The following is a 23229-nucleotide window of genomic DNA, read 5'->3' on the forward strand; positions in this document are numbered from 1 at the left end:
CGCGCAATCGAAGGAAGTCGGCTCCCGGCCGTGGGGGGGCAGGGGAGGGGCGCCCGCCTCAGATCCGCAGAAAGCGATTCTGCGTGTCTGGATAGGCTGCGAACGCGGCTTCCCCGCCCACTCTACCATTCGGGACGCTCCGATTGGCCAGTGTTGGCGCGAAGGTGCGCGAGTCAGCCCTCACGCAGGGGCAGCAGGAAACAATAGAGGCCGCGCGCGCAGAGCTAGCGCCCGTAGCCTCCCCGCCCCTCCCGCAACGCTCGACCCCGGGATCCCCCAGGCTTGCCTACCCGCCATGGCCGACAAGGAAGGTGAGGGTGCTGGGGCCGCCCCAGGAGGGCGGGGGGTGCCGGGCTGGCGCCGCGGCCTCGACAGGGCCTAGCAGTGACTACAAGCCCGACTCTTGAGTGCTGTCCCCACCATCGAAGGCGTGAGGAGAAATCGCCCCGCGGGGCGGGCTAACGGCGCGCCAGTTTCTCCGGCGCGGAGGCCGGTCCCCGCGGCGTGGAGCTGGGGCGGGGGGTGGGGGGAGCCCGGGCCCGGCCGATGTTTGGTATCTCTCCGCGCTCCCTGTGGGTCTGCCCGCCTCTCCCGGTTCTGCCTGAGCCGTTCGCTACCCCAGGGGCCGGGGAGGCCCGCGCCGGTTCCGTAGACTCGGCGGGAACGGGAGCGTGCTCATGAGGCCCGGCGCCGTCGCGCGAACGGCTAACGGAGTGACGGGCCTGGCTAACCCGAGAGAGTAGTTGCGGGCCCGCTCGGGTGGAGAGCGGTGTGGGTACCTCCGCCGCGAGGAGAATTCCACATACCTCCTCCATTTCAGAATCTGGACTCGAGCAGTGCCGGTAGCTTTGGAAGTGTTGACTCGGTTTCCCTTTGTGTTCGCTAACTTAATTTGTTTTTAACTTTTAGCAGCCTTTGATGACGCAGTAGAAGAACGTGTGATCAACGAAGAGTACAAAATATGGAAGAAGAACACCCCTTTTCTTTACGATTTGGTGATGACCCATGCCCTGGAGTGGCCTAGCCTAACTGCGCAGTGGCTTCCAGATGTAACCAGGTGATGTGAACCTTTTGAACGTTATCTTGTTGTGTCCTCCTCGGTGTAGATTTCTCACGTTGATTTTCCCTGTTTTCCTCCAGTCACCCAAAGAGAGCACGTGACCAGTTGGTGACCTTTTTTCCTAGCCCAAAAAATAAAACAAAAATGTAAAAATAGTTTTGCAATGTACCTGATAAGAGAAAACTTGTTTTCTTTTCCTGATAACGAATTGAATAGTCTGTTGTAACTACAGTTGACGAAATAATGTAAAATGTGTCAGCTTTCAAGAAAATGCTGTGATGAGTTCAGCTTTTTCAGCAACACATTGGAACCTAGAGGTGGTAGCTGGTTAGTATAAAGATTTATGTGACATGGTACCTGCCTTCAGGGAGCACAGGCATAGTTGAAGAGGCTGATACAAGCTAATAGTTACAGTGACATGTGCCAAGAGCAGTTTTACAGAGATACTTAGGGTGTTTAGAACTAACACTTGAGGGGTGCCTAGGTGGCTCAGTGGTTTGAGCCTCTGCCTTCTGCTCAGGTCATGATCCCAGGGACCTGGGATGGACCCCCCGCCCCCGGCCCGGCATTGCTCAGCCGGGGACCTCTTCCCCCTCTCTCTCTGCCTCTCTGCCTACGTGTGATCTGTCAAATAAATAAATAAAATCTTAAAAAACAACTAACACCTGAAGGTGGGATGGTTTTTACATAAGGGAATTATGCGTAGTGCGAGATTAATCACTTGTAGGATAGGTCTTACACATGAAAAGCTTACCTCTAACAAGATAAAATAGTACTTACTTTACCCCATTTATTTAGGGTTTGCTAGGTACCACATGTCACGGTGTGCAAATTTAGATAGACACCTTCCCTGCCTTGACTTTTTGTGTGTATAGTATGGTACGTACCACCCCCCTTTAGTTTAGGAAATATGGTTGAGGATCCCCAGTGGATGCCTGAATCTGTGGATAGTGCTGAACTCTATATTGTGTTGCTTTTTTCCCATATATACATAGCTGCGATAAAGCCTCACTTATAAATTAGACACATAAGAGGGTAATAGTAAAACAGTGATTATAGTAACATAGCATAATAAAAGCTATCTGATTGTGGTCTCTTGCTGTCAGAATCTCTCACTGTGTACTCAACCTTGTGATGTTGTTGAGAAAAATCCCTGTGTGATGAAATGAAGTGAGGTGAATGACATGGGCTTAGTGATGAAGTATTAGGCGGCTACTGACCTGATGATAAGTCAGAAGGAAAATCATCTACTTCCGGAGGGATTGTGGTTGACCATGGGTAACTGAAACCACGGGTGGGGGGGCTGCTGTATTACAGTAAAAAATAATTATCCTAAGAGTGGCACAGATAAAATGATCAAGTGATCAGGGGAAGGAAAAATCCCCTCAACTTAGGGTATCATGAAAGACTTCCAGGAGGAAGTGACAATGCAGAGATGAAGGTGAATTTAAATAATACGTGATTTTATCAAGACCAGTGTACCTGTTGGGATAATGAGTTTTCTTTTATAAAATTGCCTCACCATTCAGAATAGCATTTTAAAAATGGTATTACAGGGGCACCTGGGTGGCTCAGTGGGTTAAAGCCTCTGCCTTCAGCTCAGGTCATGGTCTCAGGGTCCTAGGATCGACCCCTGCATTGGGCTCTCTGCTCAGCAGGGAGCCTGCTTCTCCCTCTCTCTCTGCCTGCCTCTCTGCCTACTTGTGATCTCTGTCAAATAAAATCTTTTTTAAAAAATGGTATTATAAAAAAAAATGGTATTATATGCTAAATAACCAAATTTCTTCAGAATTCAAGATCTTGCAGAATGTGGCTATGTTTCAGCTCAACAAGTAATAGAAATTTCATGCAAATTTTACTAATAACTCAGAGGTTACTACCTTCACAGTGGCATTAAAAAATGAGGAAGTCTGCCCTAATGATGTTTACAAAACTCCTAATAAATGCCCAGAAGTATAGAGTTGAAAGCTTTGTCATTCATGACCAGGAGTTCCCATGTTCAGCTGATCGATCAGAATCGATCAGGGTGCCTTGGTGGCATGTTGGTTAATCATCCAACTCTTGGTTTCTGCTCAAGGTGTAATCTATAGAGCCCCACCTTGGGCTCTGCATGGAAGTCTCTTTTCTCTTCCCCTCTACCCCTCCCCCCCCAGGCCCATTAAATTCTCAATCCACTCCATACATATATGTGTGTGTGTGTGTATATATATATATATATATATATATATAAAATTTTTTTTTTAAAGAATTACTTGAGTTCAGATTAAGTGGAGTCATTGCTTTAAGAAGTTCTCAGTGATAGTCAAACCATTTAGGAACTGGTGGCAGAGGACTTGTTGAAAAACAGTTGAATGGTGATTCCATAGTCATGAGCTGTATCATGAGCCACCCCAGACCTACTAAATCATCCTGGAGCCATATTTTTAAAAACCTTCCTATATAATGCAGTAATTAGCTCAACTTGGAAAGCAGTGAATGAGACTAAATTCCCCAGGGTTGAAATCTGTGTTATCTTAGTAGTTTCTACTTTAGCAGACGTAGGTAAATAAACCTTTTTGCAATGTTTGACATTGGTCCAAACACCCAGTCTTTATCTTCCTTTTTTTGTATTCTACACATATAACAATGCTGATTTTTTTTTTAAACATTTTATTTATTTATTTGAGAGAGAGAGAGAGACAGTGAGAGAGAGCATGAGCAAGGAGAAGGTCAGAGGGAGAAGCAGACTCCCCGTGGAGCTGGGAGCCTGATGTGGGACTTGATCCCGGGACTCCAGGATCATGACCCGAGCCGAAGGCAGTCGCTTAACCAACTGAGCCACCCAGGCGCCCAACAATGCTGATTTTTTTTTTTAAGATTTTATTTATTTATTTTGAGTGAGAATGGGGGGAGGCAGAATCTTCAAGCAGCCTCCTGCTGAGCACAGAACCCCACGCAGGGCTCAGTCCCACAAGCCATGAGATCATGACCTGAGCTGAAATCACGAGTTGGTCTCTTAACTGACTGAGCCACCCAGGCATCCCAACAGTACTAATTTTCTTTTTAAGATGAGGATTACTTAGAAGCAATTACGTAGTGTCAGCTGTTTGATTTTTTGTGTCTGTTAGCGTCGTCATGGCAGGGGGTGGCAGTGGTGGTAGTTATTCATACCCTTTTTTAAAAAAATAAAATTGTAGTTCCGTAATGCTCTTCTGCCCTCGCTTCCTGTGGTTCCTTTACCCTAAATTCAGGCATTCCCAGTTTTGTGTTGACAGCTCTCTTTCTTCTTCTTCTTTTTTTTTTTTTTTTAAGATTTTCTTTATTCATTTGAGAGGGAAAGACAGAGCACAAGCAGAGGGACAGGCAGAAGGAGAGGGAGAAGCAGGCTCCCAGCTGAGCAGGGAGCCTGCCGTGGGGTTTCATCCAGGACTCTGGGATCATGACCCTAGCAGAAGGCAGACACTCAACCATCTGAACCACCCAGGCACCCCTTTGCTCTGTTTTCTCTATGTAGGATATAGATATATATTGCCTCTGTGCAGAGGAATTCCTATTGGCTATCTCTAGACCCAGCTTCTGAGCTTTTCTTAATTTTCAGCTGCCTGCTGGTGTCTTCTCTGGAGTATCTTTCTGTCTTCCCCAGCATCACATGTTCCAAACTGAGTATATTCTTCCCATAGAGTCCCAGTCCAGCTTTCTTCTCTTTTTCCTATTTCTCTTTATCAGAGTTGACTTTGGTTTGACATTCCTAGATTTTTCTCTTTTTTTTTTACTTGACAGTTCATTTATAAGCCCCAATGGATTCTGTGTGGTAATATCTTTCTTTTCTAGACCAGAGATTCTCAAACTTGAACATGCATCATAATCAGCTAAAGGAATTACAAGATAGATCATTGTACCCAGCATCTCAAGTTCTTAATTTAGTAGGTCTGGAGTGGATCGAGATTTTAATTTGCCTTTCTAGCTGACTTCCTAGATGATGCTGATGTTATTGGTCCTGATGCCACACTTGAAGAACCTCTGCTTTACACTGTTAGATTAATTCCTCTGTGGTAATTCAGATCAGTAAGATCTTTAAAAAAAAAAAAAGTCAGAAATGTAGCTTTTTTTTTTTTTTTTAAAGATTGATTTATTTGACAGAGTGAGCACAAGCAGGGAGAAGGAGAAACAGGGAGCTGGATGCAGGGCTCAATCCCAGGATCCCAGGATCATGACCTGAGCCAAAAGCAGATGCTTAACCAACTGAGCCACACTGGCGCCCCAGAATTGTGGCTCTTAGTTTTTCTTCCCCAAACCTGGTTGTAATAGTGCCTTTTGCGTACGTGTATATCACTGACTTCATTGTTTCTCTTAGTATTACAAATTTGAATAGTGACCATGTATTGCTGTTACAGACCAGAAGGGAAAGACTTCAGCATTCATCGACTTGTCCTGGGAACACACACGTCCGATGAACAGAACCATCTTGTGATAGCCAGTGTGCAGCTCCCTAACGATGATGCTCAGTTTGATGCTTCACACTACGACAGTGAGAAAGGAGGTAGGAATCTTCAGATTGAAAGAAGGAATGATGTATGGGTTATATCTTTTTTTATCTTTGAATTCCCATGGAAAGGGTATAAAGTTTGATTTTAGAAATAAGATAATGAGCTGTGGAAAGCCTGAGTTTGCAATACAGATATTAGATATTAGAAGACATACTTAATGCACACTCGGTTCTGTCTTTTCTAGAAACCTTCCTCTACTAGATTGGGGGGAGTGTTCTAGAATTGAAAGAAGCCAAAATCTGCTATTAATTCTTTTATTTTTTTTTTTAAGTTACATTTCTGTAATCTCTACACTCAGCATGGGGCTCAAACTCAACCCTGAGATCAAGAGTCATAGGCTCTTCTGACTGAGCCAGCCAGTCTTGCCTTTATTGTGTTTTTTTTTAATTATTATTATTTTTAAATCCCAGCTTTACTGAGATATAATTGACGTATAACATTGTATAAGTTTAAGGTGTATAAGGTATTGACTCATATATTGCAAATTATTACCATCATGGGTTTTTTTGTTTAAGATTTTCCTGGGGCTTGAACTCACAACCCCAAGATCAAGAGTCACATTCTCTACCAACTGAGCCAGCCAGATGCCCCCAAAGTCCACCATTTATTGCTATGCATGCATGGATGCATGTGTGCATTCTCAGCATGGGAGGTAATTGCCCCTAAGGTGAAGAAAATTGGTTCTTGGAAAGGGGGATGCATGCAAATAATTTTAATTCTTTAAATGTATAAAGCACAGATATATATGGTATACATAAATATATGGGATATCTGTGGTATTAAAATTTCATCAGGAGTGTCAGAAAAGAATGTCTTTTTTGTTTGTTTGTTTTAAAGATTTCATTTACTTACTTGGCAGAGCGAGATCATAAGCAGGCAGAGAGGCAGGCAGAGAGATGGGGGAAACAGGCTCCCCACCGAGCAGAGAGCCCGATGTGGGGCTCGATCCCAGGACCCTGAGATCATGACCTGAGCCCCCCAGTGCCCCCAGAAAAGATGTCTTACAAGGTTTGGGGGGTGGGGGGTGTTGAGAAACACTGGCTTAAATTACCCTTTCCATTTTGAAGTGGTAGAAATGACTTAACCATGGTACTTGATATATATATAAAAATTAAGTGAGCCATTTAATTATATTTTATATGAGGAGATCGTCTAAGGGTTTAGCTATTCATGAAATACTTAACTCTCTCTCTTTTAATAGAGGTGGAAATGGATGAGTTACGTTTGTTGTTGTTCTTAAACTCAAATTATTACCCAGAGATAAAAGACACACTCTCATTGAGATATGTGATCTAAAAAATTGATGTTTAATGTTTCTTGAAATTCTCTTCATTAGCAGAATCCATTCTTTTATCTAAGTTCTTTGAGCTCCAGTTACTTGCCAGGATTGTTATGTACAGTTGGTCTTTTGATCACTGCATATTTGCCTTAGGGTGTTACAGAATGCAGAGTAATAAGTTTTGTTTTGTTTAAGATTTTATTTATTTATTTATTTGACAGGTAGAGATCACAAGTAAGCAGAGGCAGGCAGAGTGGGGTTGGTGGGGGAAGCAGGCTCCCCACTGAGCAGAGAACCCGATGTGGGACTCGATCCCAGGACCCCGAGATCATGACCTGAGCCGAAGGCAGCGGCCGAACCCACTGAGCCACCCAAGCGCCCCAGAGTAATAAGTTCTTAAGATAAAGGTCCACAGATACGGTTTTGTGTCACTGACCCAGCTGTGCGTGATACAATTACTGGGAAGTTACTCTCTGGGTAGACATTAGTATTGGGGTCGGGGCGGGTGGTGGACACTGAACTTAAAGAGTCTAAGGAGTTGGGCTTAAGGTCCTGTTATGCCACTCACTAGCTCTGTGGTTTTGGATAAATCATTTAGCCTCTCTGAGCATCAACTTCCTTTCTATTAAATGAAGATAAATTGTTTTTAAATAGTATTTTAGGGGGCGCCTGGGTGACTCAGTGGGTTAAGCCTCTGCCTTTGGTTCGGGTCATGATTTCAGGGTCCTGGGATCGAGCCCCGCATAGGGCTCTCTGCTCAGCGGGGAGCCTGCTTCCCTCTCTCTCTGCCTAGCTCTCTGCCTACTTGTGGTCTCTCTCTCTGTGTCAAATAAATAAATAAAATCTTTAGTTAATAAATAAATAAAATTTTTGGTGACAATGCAAATACTTTGGTAATGTAATAATTTTTTTTAAGAAATCAAAGCAAATAGGAAACTGGATCCTGGCCACTGCCATAATCCTATCCTCTACATATAGATCACTGTTAAATTGATTGTTTTCTGAATGATTTATCTGTCCCATTTATTGGCTCAGTCATTCAACATATATGTTGAGTACTTACTATACCTCAGGCTTTTTTCTTGGTTCTAAGAATGCAGCATAGAATATGCTTTTCTGGCCAATGTGTCTTGGACATCTTTTTGTTTAAGATGTATCTCCTTTTGATGGTTGTGTACTATGTCATAGTTAACCATCCCTTACTTGATATTTAAGTGGCTTCCAATTTTCTGGCTTGAAAATCAGTTCTTGTACCATATGTCTTGCATATTTTTGCTATAGAGTTATTTTCTAAGTGGACTGCTGATCAGAGGGCAAGAACATTTTCAGGTAAAATTAATACTGCTAAGTTGCCCTTCGAGAAGGATTCCCAGTCCCACCAATAGCAGATGTATTTATGTATGTTTTGTGTGTTTATCTTTATGCCTTCGCCAGCATTGGATTTACTTGTCCCAACTTTCCTCTGATACCCTTCAGATTTTGTGTCGTTCTTGGAAACACCTTTATTATTCCAAGATTTTAAAGTATTTACCTGTTGTTTTCTGGTGCTTATTTATGTTTTGGCCATTAAAACTGTAATATTTCTAAAATTTGTTTTGACATTGGGTATGGAGTAGGAATCCAAACATTTTTTCTTTTTTTTTTTTTAAGATTTTATTTGTTTATTTGACAGAGATCACAAGTAGGCAGGCAGGCAGAGAGAGAGAGAGAAGAGGAAGCAGGCTCCCTGCTAAGCAGAGATCCCGTTTCGGGGCTCGATTCCAGGACCCTGGGATCATGACTTGAGCCGAAGGCAGAGGCTTTAACCCCCTGAGCTACCCAGGTGCCCCCAAGCATTTTTTCTAAGTGGTTAACAATTTTTTTAAAATACCATTTGCTGGGAGCACCTCGGTAGCTCAGTCGGTTAAGTTTAATTCAGACTCTTGTGTGTTTTTTTAAGATTTTATTTATTTATTTGACAGATCACAAGTGGGCAGAGGGGGAGGCAGCCTCCTTGCCGAGCAGAGAGTCCAATCGAGGCTCGATCCCAGGACTCTGGGATCATGATCTGAGCTGAAGGCGGAGGCTTTAACCCACTGAGCCACCCAGGCGCCCTTAATTCAGACTCTTGATCAACTCAGGTCTTGATGTCAGGGTGGTGAGTTCAAGCCCTGTGATACGCTCCATGCTATACGTGGAGGCTACTTTTTAAAAAGATGCCATTTGCTGGCAAGTAGTTTCTTCACTGGTTGTTGAGGTGGCATTTTTTTTTAACATACGTGCTTTTTCTGGTAACGGTTTTTTGAACAGCATCAAAGCAACTTTTGCTTTATCCCCCTTAATTAATATAGAGGAACAATTAAAAATACTGGTAATGATGGGTGATACATTTGTAAAACTCTATAAATTCCTCTGTTTAATCCTCATAGGGAACTCTGTAGTTGTTTTGTAACTTGCCCTAAGGTTACACAGCTTATCTCCCTCCCTCTCTCTCCTCTTCCTTTTACTCCCCTTCCTTTCCCCCCACGCCCCCATCTTCAGATCACTGGATATGTTTGGTGCTTTAAAGGGGGGGAGGCATACTCTCTTCTGTATGGTCTTAACAATGGTGGAAGCAGATAATACCTAATGTCTGTTGGGTGATTATTAGGTAGATAAGCTTACTAGTAGTCTGTCTTGTTCTCAGATGAAATATCCTGGGCTCTCAAATTGAACTATTGTAATAAGTTACCATCCACTTGACCGCATTTGGTTTTAGGTAATAGATGGCAGACATCTTCAAAAGATCAGTGAACTTTCAAAGTGAAAACTGAAAACTGGCTTCGTCCTGTTTTGACATTTAAAAGAATTTGTGCGGGGTGCCTGGGTGGCTCAGTGGGTTAAAGCCTCTGCCTCTGGCTCAGGTCATGATCCTGGGGTCCTGGGATCTCTCGCATCTCTGCACAGCGGGGAGCCTGCTTCCCCCCTCTCTCTCTGCCTGCCTCTCCGCCTACTTGTGATCTCTATGTGTCAAATAAATAAAATTAATTTAAAAAAGAATTTGTGCGTTTATATTGGGTCATCCTGGCAATAGTCGCATTTTAAGCCCATGTAAAATAGAGTAGATGTAAAATTTTACTTACGACTATTACCAAGATCTTTCAATATCAACAAGTTTATTTTTAGCAGCTTATTTGGAGAATTTTTTTTAAGATCTCTTTTTAGTGTTTTATCTGAATTGTATAAAATAAACATTAAATCATGATGAGGTAATTGAATATTTGTTGTTAGAGTTTACTCTTTTTAGTAAAAAGGTGTTTATGGACTCAGTGGCTTACAGGTAGAAATCAATGCTGGTTACCTCGTTTGTGGGGGAGGGGTAGATACTAGTTGGGAAGGACATGATAGTACTTTCTGGGAAGCTGGAGATCTTGGTGCTGGTTTTCCTGGTATATACATTTGTAAAAATTTGTCAAGCTACGCCCTATAGTTCATAGTGTTTTATATGGAGAGACATAAACAAAATAGGAATACAACTGGACCTTGATGGTCATTTAATTCATTGTACATGGATAGCTCAGTCTTTCTTTCCTACTTGAGATTTGGCCTTTTGTTTATCAGCTTCAGCTTGGGAGCCCCTAATTATATTTTAGATAGATAAATCCTCATCTTTGTAAAAACTCAATTGTGAATCCTCTAAGCTGACTTATTACTGTGTTTTGTTTTGTCTTGTTTTTTTAAGATTTTATGTATTTATTTGACAGATCACAAGTAGGCAGAGAGGCAGGCAGAGAGAGAGGAGAAAGTAGGTTCCCTGTAAGCAGAGAGCCCAATGTGGGGCTCGATCCCAGGACCCTGGGATCATGACCTGAGCCGAAGGCAGAGGTCTTAACCCACTGAGCCACCCAGGCGCCCCTATTACTGTGTTTTAACCACAGTTAAGGAGACCCTCTGTTTAGTATGTATCCAATACCAAAATACCAGGCCCGCTGCCAGCTTTTGCTCTTCCCTTGTTACTGGGATCTCTTTAATGGCAGTTAGGCTTTTTTGTCATAGTCATCTGTAGTTACAGTTTATCTCTGTGTTTGGACTGAAAGTTCCTTGCAGTCACTTATCTTATCATGCCCTCTTTTTTTTTTTTTCTTTTTTTAATTTATTTTAGATTTTATTTACTTATTTGAGAGAGACAGTGAGAGAGAACATGAGAGAGGAGAAGGTCAGAGGGAGAAGCAGACTCCCCGTGGAGCTGGGAGCCTGATGGGGGTCTCGATCCTGGAACTCCAGGATCATGACCTGAGCCATGACCTGCTTAACCAACTGAGCCACCCAGGCGCCTATGCCTTCTTTTTTTACATTGTAGATACTCGTGGTCTAGAGTTCTGGGGTTTTGGGTTTTGTTTTGTTTTTTTAATATATTTTTTAAAGATTTTATTTATTTATTTGACAGAGATCACAAGTAGGCGGAGAGGCAGACAGAGGGGATGGGGGAGGGGGGAGTAGGCCCCCTGCTGAGCAGAGAGCCAGATTTGCGGGGGAGGGGGCAGGACCGTGGGATCATGACCTGAGCTGAAGCAGAGGCTTAACCCACTGAGCCACCCAGGCGCCCCTAATACAGCTTTGCACTGGTTTTCTTTTTTTCTTTTTTTTTTTCTTTTATTTTCTTTTTTTTTTTTTAAAGATTTTATTTATTTGACAGAGATCACAAGCAGGCAGAGAGAGAGAGAGGGAAGCAGGCTGTCTGTGTTTGGACTGAAAGTTCCTTGCAATCATGTATCTTATCATGAGTTCTCTCCTTTTTTTTTCTTTTTGTTTTTTGTTTTTTTTTTTTAGATTTTATTTATTTATTTGAGAGAGGGACAGTGAGAGAGAGCATAAGAGGAGAAGGCAGAGAGCTTTCTGAGCAGAAAGCCTGATGCGGGGCTCCATCCCATGACCCTGAGGTCATGACCTGAGCGGAAGGCAGAGGCTTAACCCACTGAGCCACCCAGGCGCCCTGCTAGAGTTCTGGGGGTTTAATGTGAGCTTTTTTTTCTCCTTCAGAGTCTATTCTCCGCTTTTGTTTTTAGATTTTTTAGTCTGTGTGAAACATTTGCATTTCAACCATTAAAAGTTATTTAGTGGAAATTGAAAGTTATCTAGTCTGCCAGCCATATTATCTGTTTATGTCCTTGCTTTTTTAAAAAAATATTTTATTTATTTATTTATTTGACAGAGATTACAAGTAGGCAGAAAGGCAGGCGGGGCGGGGGTGGGGGGAGCAGACTCCCTGCCGAACAGAGACATGTGGGGCTTCATCCACCCCGGGATCATGACCTGAGCCGAAGACAGAGGCTTAACCCACTGAGCCACCCAGGCGCCCCATGTCCTTGCTTCTTTGGTTTGTTTTGGTTTTGTGGGCTTTTTGTCTTTTTTGTTTGTTTTTGTCCTTGCTTTTTAAAAGATTTTTGTCCTTCAAAGTATAACACTTACATATCGGTGCTATTGACAGTGTTTTCATTTATAAGTTACTGTCACAACTTAGCTTTATGGAGAAGGTGTTTGAGACTCAGAAATTGAAGGCCTTCCCCAAATGACCAAGCTCTGGCAGTCAGTTAGGCCAAGGTCTGACTCTTTCTTAGATATCTTATCATGCTGCCTTCTGTAATTCTTTCGACTAATCATTAACAACCTTTGTTTATATGTTGCTGTGCCAGGATTTACATAATCACAAATTATATTGTTATACATTTTATAATGGCACTTGGGAAAACGAAGTGCATACAGTAGCCAAAGGTGAATAAAAAATATTTTTATCTAGTCCTTGCCTGCCTGGTTTATTTCAGCCAAGGATTGTAGTTGGCATGTATAAGTGGGTGGGGGAGGTGGTAAAGGAAAATGGAACTAGCTAATTGTGGCTCTGTTTTTCCTCACTGGACTAAGAGAAATGGTATAGGGAAAAGATAATGGTGTGATGGTATTTCAGGAAGGTCATTCTAAACTATAGCTTCAAATAAATGGTGTATAAAGGGGACTCTTTAGTACCTGGTATACTGTGTACTTTAATATTTGTTAAAATAGTAACTTAAAGAGCACGTGGGTGGAGTAGACTGTTGAGCATTAAAGGGCCTATGGGTGGAGTAGACTATTGAGCCTCTGAGTCTTGATTTAGGCACAAGTTGTGGTCCTAGGATCTGGCCCCATGTCAGGCTCTGCACTCAGTGCAGAGTCTGCTTAGGATTCTCTCTCTCCTCTCCTCCTGCTCATTCTCACATGCGCATGCTCTCTCACTTTCTCTTTCAAATCTTAAATAGTAACTTGGGTTTTACTTATTCAGCACTTTTTTGGTACTTAGATTTGAAAATTGCTTATTGAGAATCTCCTTTTGAAGTGGAATTGGTAGTGTTCCCTGCTTTTTAGATAGTATTCATATTTTTTAGCTAGGAATCAGGAGAATGAAAATTTTCACTAGGTTCAGTTGTAGTCCTGTCACTAGGAATGGTAATGTAGGTATGCCAGATTTCTATTTTTCTTGGTAAAATTTGGGGGGATACTGTCTTCCCTTCTATGCAGGGTTGTAATAATCAAATGAAATAAGACGTATGAAAGCACTGTATACTGTTAACAAATGTCTAGATTATTTCTAGTATTTACCAGTTTGCTGATAAAAAGCTTGCCTGTGTCATAATTTGAGTGACAGAGTAGCTCTTGCTTTGTCCTCATTTGCAATTTCTTATATATTTACAGAATTTGGAGGTTTTGGCTCAGTTAGTGGAAAAATTGAAATAGAAATCAAGATCAACCATGAAGGAGAAGTAAACCGGGCACGTTATATGCCCCAGAACCCTTGCATCATTGCAACAAAGACTCCATCCAGTGATGTTCTTGTTTTTGACTACACAAAACATCCTTCCAAACCAGGTACCTGCTGCCTTCAGTTCAGATACAGATAATGAGTCACTATGGGAATACACTTTTCCACTCAAACTGAGTGTAATTGCTTGTTAAATGTATATTCTAACATCTTGTGATGAATACTGGTATGTGTTGATATTCTTCTTTTGCGTTCTTACCTAGGTGGAAAAAAAATGCTTTTTTACACAGAACAGAATCATGGTGCATTTTAAGTGTTAACAATTTGATCATAATGTGTCTCTATTGCTGTACATATGAAGAGCTTCATACCTCTTCCATCAAAATTCCATTATGCTTTGTAGACCCAAAGAGGCAGTAGACTCTGGATAGTCTTGATATGTGTGTTAATTTGCAGACCCTTCTGGAGAGTGCAACCCAGACTTGCGTCTCCGTGGACATCAGAAGGAAGGCTATGGACTTTCTTGGAACCCAAATCTCAGTGGGCACTTACTTAGTGCTTCAGACGACCACGTGCGTATCCTCATTTTGAAGCAGATCTGGGCTAGTTATCAGTTGGTTTCTTTTCTGGGGTATGTGGGGAAGTGAGAATCTTCCATTTATATAATAGTTAATTTTACATTTAAGACCATCTGCCTCTGGGACATCAGTGCTGTTCCAAAGGAAGGAAAAGTTGTGGATGCGAAGACCATCTTTACAGGGCATACAGCAGTAGTAGAAGATGTTTCCTGGCATCTGCTCCATGAGTCTCTGTTTGGGTCAGTTGCTGATGATCAAAAACTTATGATGTGAGTAGAATCCATGTTTGAGTTTTTTCCTTGTTGTCTAAGTTTTATGTTACCCATTTTAAGCTTTTTTTCCCGTTTTTTCTTTTTTATTAAAGCTGGGATACTCGTTCAAATAATACTTCCAAACCAAGCCACTCAGTTGATGCTCACACTGCTGAAGTGAACTGCCTATCTTTCAATCCTTACAGTGAGTTCATTCTGGCCACAGGATCAGCCGACAAGGTCAGTTTGGTTCGTTTTAAGAGAAAAAAAAAATTTCTTTTGCTTCCTTTGAGTAAACGAGATCTTTCAGTTGTGGGTTTTCTTTTCATAAAAACTACTGATTGCTCTTGCTTTCCTTTTTGTATATAGACTGTTGCCTTGTGGGATCTGAGAAATCTGAAACTTAAGTTGCATTCCTTTGAATCACATAAGGATGAAATATTCCAGGTAAGAGAAACTAATGCTACATTTGTTTATTTTAAGGAAAACCTGGATGTGTGAGTAGGCACACTTGTGCTTTATCCCATTATTACCAGTAATAGAACTCTATGGATCTATGATCCTCTCTGTAGGAAATGTGATTGTTAATTCTATACTTCCTCAGACTGGTCATTGGTGACTTACACTCTTGAGGTATTAAGAAAATCAGTGCTCAATAATTCATGTTCCTGACATTGTATCTTGCCTTATTTCCAGAACTTGCCATGTCTGTTGATTTTGCAGTTGAAGCCTAAAGTACTAGCTCCATGTTTTCTGCCTCATCAGTTTAAGCTCCTTTCTTAACACGCAAAAAGCTCTCTGACTCAATTCAAGAAATGTGGCACTATGTTCACCACTTATTGCCAACACACTGTGAGGAATAGGTTATATATAGTCTTTGCTATTAAAGAGCTTACAGTTTTATAGCAAGGGTAGGCCCATTTAGATTCACCGTAACAGAAGGTTGGTAAGCATTAGAACTTAAGGGTGGGGCACTGGGTGCTTTAGTCAGTTATGGGTCTGCCTTTGATTCAGGTCATGATTCTGGGGTCCTGGGGTTTAACCCCACATTGTTCTCTTTACTCGGTGAGAAGCCTGCTGCTCCCTCTGCGTCTCCCCACAGCTTGTGCTCACTCTTTCTCAAGTAAATAAATAAAATCTTTAAAATGGGGAGAGCGGGCGTCTGGGTGGCCCAGTGGATTAAGTGGCCTTCAGCTCAGGTCATGATCCTAGGGTCCTGTTGCCAAGTCCCACATTGGACTGCCTACTCAGCAGGGAGCCTGCTTCTCCCTCCGGCTGCTCCTCCCCCTGCTTGTGCACTCTATACTCTCTCTCTCTCTCAAATAAGTAAATAAATCTTTAAAAAAAAAAAAAGTGTGGTCAAAGTTAATTTTGGTGTGTGAAAGTGGCCTCTGATTTAGGCTCTAGGTGAGCCATACTCCTCTGCACTTTGTCTCACTTAACCTTATTTTCTACTCTTGGCTTGCTCCAGTGAGCATTTTTGTCTTTATCCTCTTTGTCCTTGTTTGTAGTGGTGTTCCTGCCTGGAGAGTATCTAAATTCTTCCCTAAGTATTGGTGACTAATGCCCTTTTATCTATACCATGAAGCTAGGACTTTCTTATCAGACAGTGTAACAGTATGTGATTGTTGTATGTGTGGTAGCTAACTTTAATAAAATCATCATCGTAAGGAGTCAGTTTTTTATCAGTTTGGGTTTTTTTTGTTTTGTTTTAGTTTTTAATCAGTTTTATATGTAATACTGAACTCATGATAAGTATTGAGAAAATAGATACTGTATGTATGTGTTCCGTACTTTAGTTCTAAGGTCAGAGTTGGATCACATTTGGCCAGAAGCCAGAATTAGTAAGAGTAGATTAAGATCAGAGCTTCAAAAATATAAAATGAGGGGCACCTGCCTGATTTAGTCAGTAGAACACGTGACTTTTGATCTCAGAGTCATGAGTCCCATCCCCCAGTTGGTGTGGAGTTTATTTATTTAAAAGTTAAAAATCTTAATATGAAATATTTTACTTTAAAAATCTTGGGCACCTGGGTGGCTCAGTTGGTAAGTGTCTGCCTTCCGCTCAGGTCGTGATCTCAGGGTCCTGGGATTGAGCCCAGCATCAGACTCCTTGCTCAACGGGAAGCCTGCTTCTCCCTCTCCCACTCCCATGCTTGTGTTCCCTCTCTTGCTGTCTGGCTTCTCTGTCAAAAAAATGAATAAAATACTTTTAAAATTAAATTAAAGGGGTGCCTGGGTGGCTCAGTTGTTAGCCGTCTGCCTTCTGCTCAGGTCATGATCCCAGAGTCCTGGGATCGGGCCCCACGTAGGGCTCCCTGCTTGGCAGGAGGCATGCTTCTCCCTCTCTCACTCCCCCTGCTTAGGTTCCTCTCTTGCTGTGTCTCTCTCTGTCAAATAAATAAGTCTTGAAATTTTTTTAAATTAAAAATTTTTACCACACACACACACAAATAGAAATAGAACAAAAGGTTTAGTGATAGGTTATCTTCATAAAAGAAACCATCTTCTCTACCTGTCAGGTTTTTTGTTGTTGTTGTTAAGCTTTTATTTCCTTATTTGTCCGAGCACAAGCAGGGGGATCAGCAGGCAGAGGGAGAAGCAGGTCCCTGCTAAGCAAGGAGCTGATGTGGGAATCAATCCCAGGACCCCAGGATCATGACCTGAGCCAAAGGCAGATGCTCAACCAGCTGAGCCACCCAGGCACCCTTTTTGGGTTTTTTTGTTTGTTTTTTTGTTGTTTTTGTGTTTTATTTTTTAAAAAATCTCTACAGCCAAACTGGGGCTTGAACTTTAAAACCCTTGAGATCAAAAGTTGCATGATCCACCAACAGAGCCAGCTAGGCACCCCCTCTAGCTGTCAGTTTTAATTATAATGTCTAAAATACTTTGATTTCTTTTTTATGAAATTTTTAAATTGTTAAGTATAATTTAGGTATTTTCCCCTCAGTTTTCTTTCTTTTTTTTTTTCCTTAGGATTTGATTTATTTATTTGAGAGACAGAGAGCAAGTGATTGAGAGAGAGTGTGTGTGCTGGGGCAAGAGGGAGAAGCAGGCACCCCGCTGAGCAGGGAGCCCGATGTGGGACTTTATCCCAGAACCTTGGCATCATGACCTAAGCCAAAGGCAGATGCTTAACCAACTAAGCCACCCAGACACCCCGACCCTCAGTTTTCTAAGTTACAGTTTTTCTGTTTCCTTCATTTTTACTGTAGGTTCAGTGGTCGCCTCACAATGAGACCATTTTGGCTTCCAGTGGTACTGATCGCAGACTGAATGTTTGGGATTTAAGGTAAGTCTTGTATTGGTTACTCTTAGTGGAGATATTTTCTTTATTTATACTTTTCTAAAGTAGTTACTTGGGACAAATCTGTTTGAACTTCTTTTGTTTTGTTTTAACTTTTTTAAAATCTTTTTGTGCTAGTAAAATTGGAGAGGAACAATCCCCGGAAGATGCAGAAGATGGGCCACCAGAATTGTTGGTATGTTCTGCACATTGAGTAATATTGAGATACTCTGTTACTTACTGCTCTCTGTCTGCTTTTCATATCTTTGTTTTCCTCCCTCTTCAGTTTATTCATGGTGGTCACACTGCCAAGATCTCTGATTTCTCCTGGAATCCCAATGAACCTTGGGTGATTTGTTCTGTATCAGAAGACAATATCATGCAAGTGTGGCAAATGGTAAGTGTTATCATTTATTCGGGGGACATGAGGTCAGTGAGATGGAGTATCACTTCATATTTACAGACTTCATAAATGGCATCTCTGGTTAGTTTACTCCCAAGTATGACTTTAGCACTTGCTGCACATTATCATTTTCACATGCCTGCTCATTACCTTTATCTGCTTATCCCACTGGTGTCTCAAACTCAAGAAGACCAGACTTCTCTCCCCTTCTTCTTTTTCCCATTTTCTCCTATTTTCCTTTTTTATATATGGCTCCAGTGTCATCATCCCCCAGCTCAACCAACTTGAAGACTCAAGAGTTCTTTTTTTTTTTTTTCTTTTTTTTTAATTTATTTGACAGAGATCACAGAGGTAGGCAGAGAGAGGAGGAAGCAGGCTCCCTGCCGAGCAGAGAGCCCGATGCGGGGCTCGATCCCAGTACCCTGGGATCATGACCTGAGCTGAAGGCAGAGGCTTTAACCCACCCAGGCGCCCCTCAGGAGTTCTTGATTATCTATTTACCTCTAGTTCTCATTTACTTTCCAGATTTTGCATTGTCTGTCTGCATTGTTTCTTGTATCTGTACTCATCTTACAGATAAACACTTAGTGCCCAGCTTTCCTGTTTCTACTTCACACCCCGAGTTTTTGGTCAGGTTCTCATTACTACTTGCTAAACTATTGCAATAGCCGCCTTGCTGGCCTCCTCCTTGCTGGCCTCCTCCTTTCCCCACTACTAGCAGTTGAATCTTTGGGAATGGTCATTCCTTTGAAGTGACTTGTGGCTTTGAACATGCCTCGTACAGTTTCTACCACAATGGTACAGCATCAGATACTGCCATTTCTCTGTGAAATATTACTAGATTCTAAAAACTTCCTGTTCTTTATACCCCAAATGGGAAATGATTACCCTTTTTTGAATTTCCAAAGTGCTTGGAATTTAATAAAGATAACTGTAATGTCTAACATAGAGCAATATAGGAAACACTTGCTTTCTGGAGGTGGATGGTGGTTGATAGTTGCACACAGGGTGAATGGACTTAATGCCCTGTACACTTAAAAATGGTTAAGATGGCAATTTGATATGTATTTTTGTACCACAGTTTTTTTTTTTTTAATTGCATAACTTGAATGATGGTAGCCTGATTAATGAAAAGATTTGGGAAAAAGTTTTTGTTGTTTTAGGATAGATCTAGAGGCAGGGATAATCTCCAGAAGAAAGTTTTTGGCTCAACATGAGGAAAAGTATTTTAATAATCAGAACTTCTTTGGGATGCATGGGTGGCTCAGTTGATTGAGCTGTTGCCTTCGACTCAGCGGGGAGCCTGCTTCTTCCTCTCCCTCAGCTGTTCCCTCTGCTTGTATGTGCATGCGTGCTCTCTCTGTCAAATTTTTAAAAATCTTTGAAACAACTTCCTTAAAGAATAGCACTATTAATCAAAGTTAAAGAAATAAAATGAAAAAGAAATGAGTTTTTGTGGCCTATGAGATTAACAAATTATATGGTATATCCAGACTTCTTTATAAGATATTCATGACATAAAGTACAAAAAAAAGCAGAGTATAGAACAGTGGCATGTTATAATTCCTTATATTAAAAATTATTGTAGCTTGGAGTGCCTGGACAGCTCAGTTGGTTAAGCAGCTGCCTTCAGCTCAGCTCATGATCCCAAGGTCCTGGGATCAAGCCCCACATCAGCCTCCCTGCTCCATGGAAAGTCTGCTTCTCCCTCTGCCCCCTTTAACCCTGCTCATCCTCATTTGCTCACACACACACGTGCTCTCCTCCCCACCCCCATCCTCTCAAATAAATAAATAAAATCTTTTTTTAAAAAATTAAATAAAATTATTATAGCTAGTCTTGAATTTAATTATATGTAATGTTTAGAAGCTTGTTTGCAGGGCGCCTGGGTGGCTCACTAGGTTGAGTGACTGCCTTCAGCTCAGGTCATGATTCTGGAGTCCCAGGATCAGGTCCCACATCGGGCTCCCTGCTTGGCAGAGTCAGCTTCTCCCTCTGACCTTCCCCCACCTTGTGCTCTCTCTGATTCTTTCAAATAAATAAATAATTTTTTTTTTTTTTTAAGGGCGTTTAAAAAAAGAAGCAGCTTGTTTGCCTTAATGTGGTTGGTATATTTAGGGAGTTTTTGGATAATCTTCTTTATACCTTTCAATATTATAATTTGTAATAGTAAATGTGTATTACATGTGTAAACAGAAAATCTACCTCATCTTTTTCCTTGTAATATACCCACGTATAATTAATATAAAAAGTTCAGAGTTCTGACAGGAAGGTGAAATGTGCTGCCTTGAGTAGCCTGTCATTTAAAGATATTTTAGTAGTTGCCATGGGAATGTAGTAGATCGAACTACATCATCTTCAGGCCAGGTTGTTCTTTACTCAGTTTTTTTAGAATGGTGGTAAAAGAAAAAATAAAAAAGAACTATAAAACAAGTAACTATTTGGTCTTTGTCCAAGTTCCTAAAACCCTTGGGGTTGTCTGAGTGATAGAAGTCTCTGTTGCTGTTTATAAGGAGCCCCTTTTGGCCACACCTGAGTTTAGGCTAAGGAGGTAACTTAGGGCCCCTGGAAAGCCTCGGGATGGGGCTGGTCTCCTGAAAGACCAAACAGGTGATTGGAGAACTTTACAGTCCCTCCTACCCACAGGCAGAGGGGATTAAGTTGTGTAAAACTCTTGAAAAGGCTCTGTGTAACCTCTGTATGCGATGAGCTTCTGGGCCGTTGGGTATATTGACGGCTACCCAGAGAAGACCTAGAAGCTTTGTATGTTCCCTTCTCACCTCACCCTGTGCTTCACTGCCAAGTTGGCTCTTCCTGAGTTGTAAGGGGTGTAGTAAACTGGTAATAGTAAGTAAAGCATGTTCAGGATTCCATGAGTCATTGCAGCGAATCATCAACCCTAAGGGGGCGAGGAGTGGGGGGTGGGTCGGCGTGTGGGAACACCTGAGTTGATAACCAAGTTGCGCAGAAGTGCATGGGTAGTCTGAGCACTCTGGGCTTGACGCTGGCCTCTGAAGCGAGGATCATAGTCTTGCGGGACTAGCCCCTTAACCTATGGGGTCTAACACTACTTTCACGTGCAGTTAGTGTCAGGATTGAATTGAATTGTTGGACAGCCAATCGGGTCAAAAAGACACTACACATTTGTCATCAGAAAACATCACACAATTGTATACTTTCCTATTCCTGCAGTCAGATCACAGGCTCTTTAAAGATAAGACTATCCCATCCTTTGCAGCACGTAGCCTAGTGATTTGTGCATAGTAGATACTAAGTAAGAACAGTAAACTGCGCAAATGAAAGTGTTTTCTCTATTTAAGATTATGCCTTTGGATGCAAGGTTTTCATCAAGTAATAGAAGTACAGTTTATGCTAGAGCAGTTTTCTTTTAAAAATATTTATAAATTGATTTTGAAACCCATGGTTTGGGGGGCTCTTAATGAAGACTTTCTAATTTTTTTTTTAACCATAATCACAGAATTATACAACCATCATCACAGTAATTCACCCCTCAGAAAAACGCCCTACCCATTAAGCATCATTCCCCATTTTCCTCCAGTGTTCCCAGCATTAGGCAACCCCCAGGCTACTTTATGGATTTGTCTGTTTTGGACACTTAGTATAAATTAAATAATGCAAGCTGTGACTAGCTTTTTTTCATTGCCAGGTAACATTTTTATTTATTCATTGGTCATTTGATGGACATTTGTGTTGTTTTTACGTTCTGACTCTTGTCAGTAATATCCAGTAGAAGGACTCCTGAAGGTTGAGTATCAGGACAAACAGTTACCATACTTCAGTTTTGTGGGAATGTCCTAATCTAGTTGGCCTGTGGGCCAGCTGCCTGTTTTTATTGGAACACAGCCACCCATACCCATTCATTTTCAGATGGTCCCTGGCTGCCTTCATGCAGCAGCTGCAGAGTTGAATAGTTGCTACAGAGACTGGCTCACAGTCTCTCTCCCTGGCCACCTCTGTTTTTGAAACATTAACTTCAAGAAGGATCCTTCATGTTTACTAAATAACCTTTTCTTGTTTTTGGGCAGGCAGAGAACATTTACAATGATGAAGATCCTGAAGGAAGCGTGGATCCAGAAGGACAAGGGTCCTAGATATGTCTGCACTTCTTGTGATTTTAGACTCCCCTTTTTTTCCCCTCTCAACCCTGAGATTGATTTAACACTGGTTTTGAGACACAGACTTTGTTTGGCTATCCCTCTATGATAGGTACCATCAACGATGTTACTAGCCCAAACAGAGGGTGTTTTCTAAATATTAACTGGGGGACTTGATTCAGTAAAGCCACAGACTTATATTTAAATTTTCTTCAGGAATTTTCTAGTAACAAAGGTCTAAAGTAGCCACAGAAAGGGGAATATTGGGTGTGGTTATTTTTCTTCTTAGGCTATATATCCCCAAGTTTTACAGACTCCTTTTAAGTAAAGGCTAAAGTGAGGAAGGATAGAGCCAAGTGAGGTAGGTGTCTGAGCCATGAAGTATAAATACCACAAGATGTCATTTTTATTCAGGAAATGGGGGAGATTCAAGTCATATAAATTCCTATTCTGAAGTTTTCACACCTGACTTTCCAGGATGCACATTTCCCTATGTAGACCAGTCTCCTCTCAGTTTCTTCAGTTAAGTCAAAACTATGTGTTCCTCTTTCCCCATATATTTTTGCTTGTTAGTGTATTTCTTGAGCTGTTTTCATATTTCTTTCCTTTCTGTGAAATGGTTTTTTTAAAAAACTTGGGACCACCAAGTTGTAAAGATGTATGTTTTTACCTGACAGTCATACCACAGGTAGACTGTCCAGTTGAGTTGAGAAGAGTGAATTGATAGCTTGTATTTGTTTTTAAAATTAAATTAATCCTGGATAAGAGTTGCTTTTTTTTTTTTTTTTTTTTTTTTAGGAGTTAGTCCTTGACCACTAGTTTGGTACCATCTCTATTTTGGGTGACCTGTTTCACCAGCAGGCCTGTTACTCTCCATGACTAACTGTGTAAGTGCTTATAATGGAATAAATTGCTTTTCTACGTAACCCCATGCCGATGGGTTTTTTTTTTTGGTATATAACATTCATCAAACACCAGTCTGG

The 23229-nt window shown here is 41.5% G+C and overlaps 1 protein-coding gene across 2 annotated transcripts; it reads left to right on the forward strand.

The window, feature by feature from the left end:
* The first annotated feature begins 127 nt into the window (after positions 1-127).
* On the forward strand, positions 128-23177 carry RBBP4 (RB binding protein 4, chromatin remodeling factor). 2 transcript variants are annotated; one of them, XM_032877099.1, is made up of 12 exons: positions 128-311; positions 913-1057; positions 5434-5579; positions 13547-13720; positions 14070-14185; positions 14300-14460; positions 14556-14682; positions 14812-14889; positions 17658-17734; positions 17867-17924; positions 18015-18125; positions 22178-23177. In XM_032877099.1, the coding sequence occupies exons 1-12, from the start codon at positions 296-298 to the stop codon at positions 22241-22243; spliced, it is 1275 nt and encodes a 424-aa protein (XP_032732990.1). In that variant the 5' UTR covers positions 128-295; the 3' UTR covers positions 22244-23177. The 2 variants fall into 2 exon arrangements, with proteins under 2 accessions (XP_032732990.1, XP_032732989.1); XM_032877098.1 differs by having other exon boundaries at positions 132-311; positions 910-1057.
* The last annotated feature ends 52 nt before the right edge of the window (positions 23178-23229 follow it).

The sequence above is a fragment of the Lontra canadensis genome, unplaced genomic scaffold, assembly GCF_010015895.1.
Source record: "Lontra canadensis isolate GAN:19392208 unplaced genomic scaffold, GSC_riverotter_1.0 scaffold60, whole genome shotgun sequence".
NCBI classification, from domain to species: Eukaryota; Metazoa; Chordata; class Mammalia; order Carnivora; family Mustelidae; genus Lontra; species Lontra canadensis.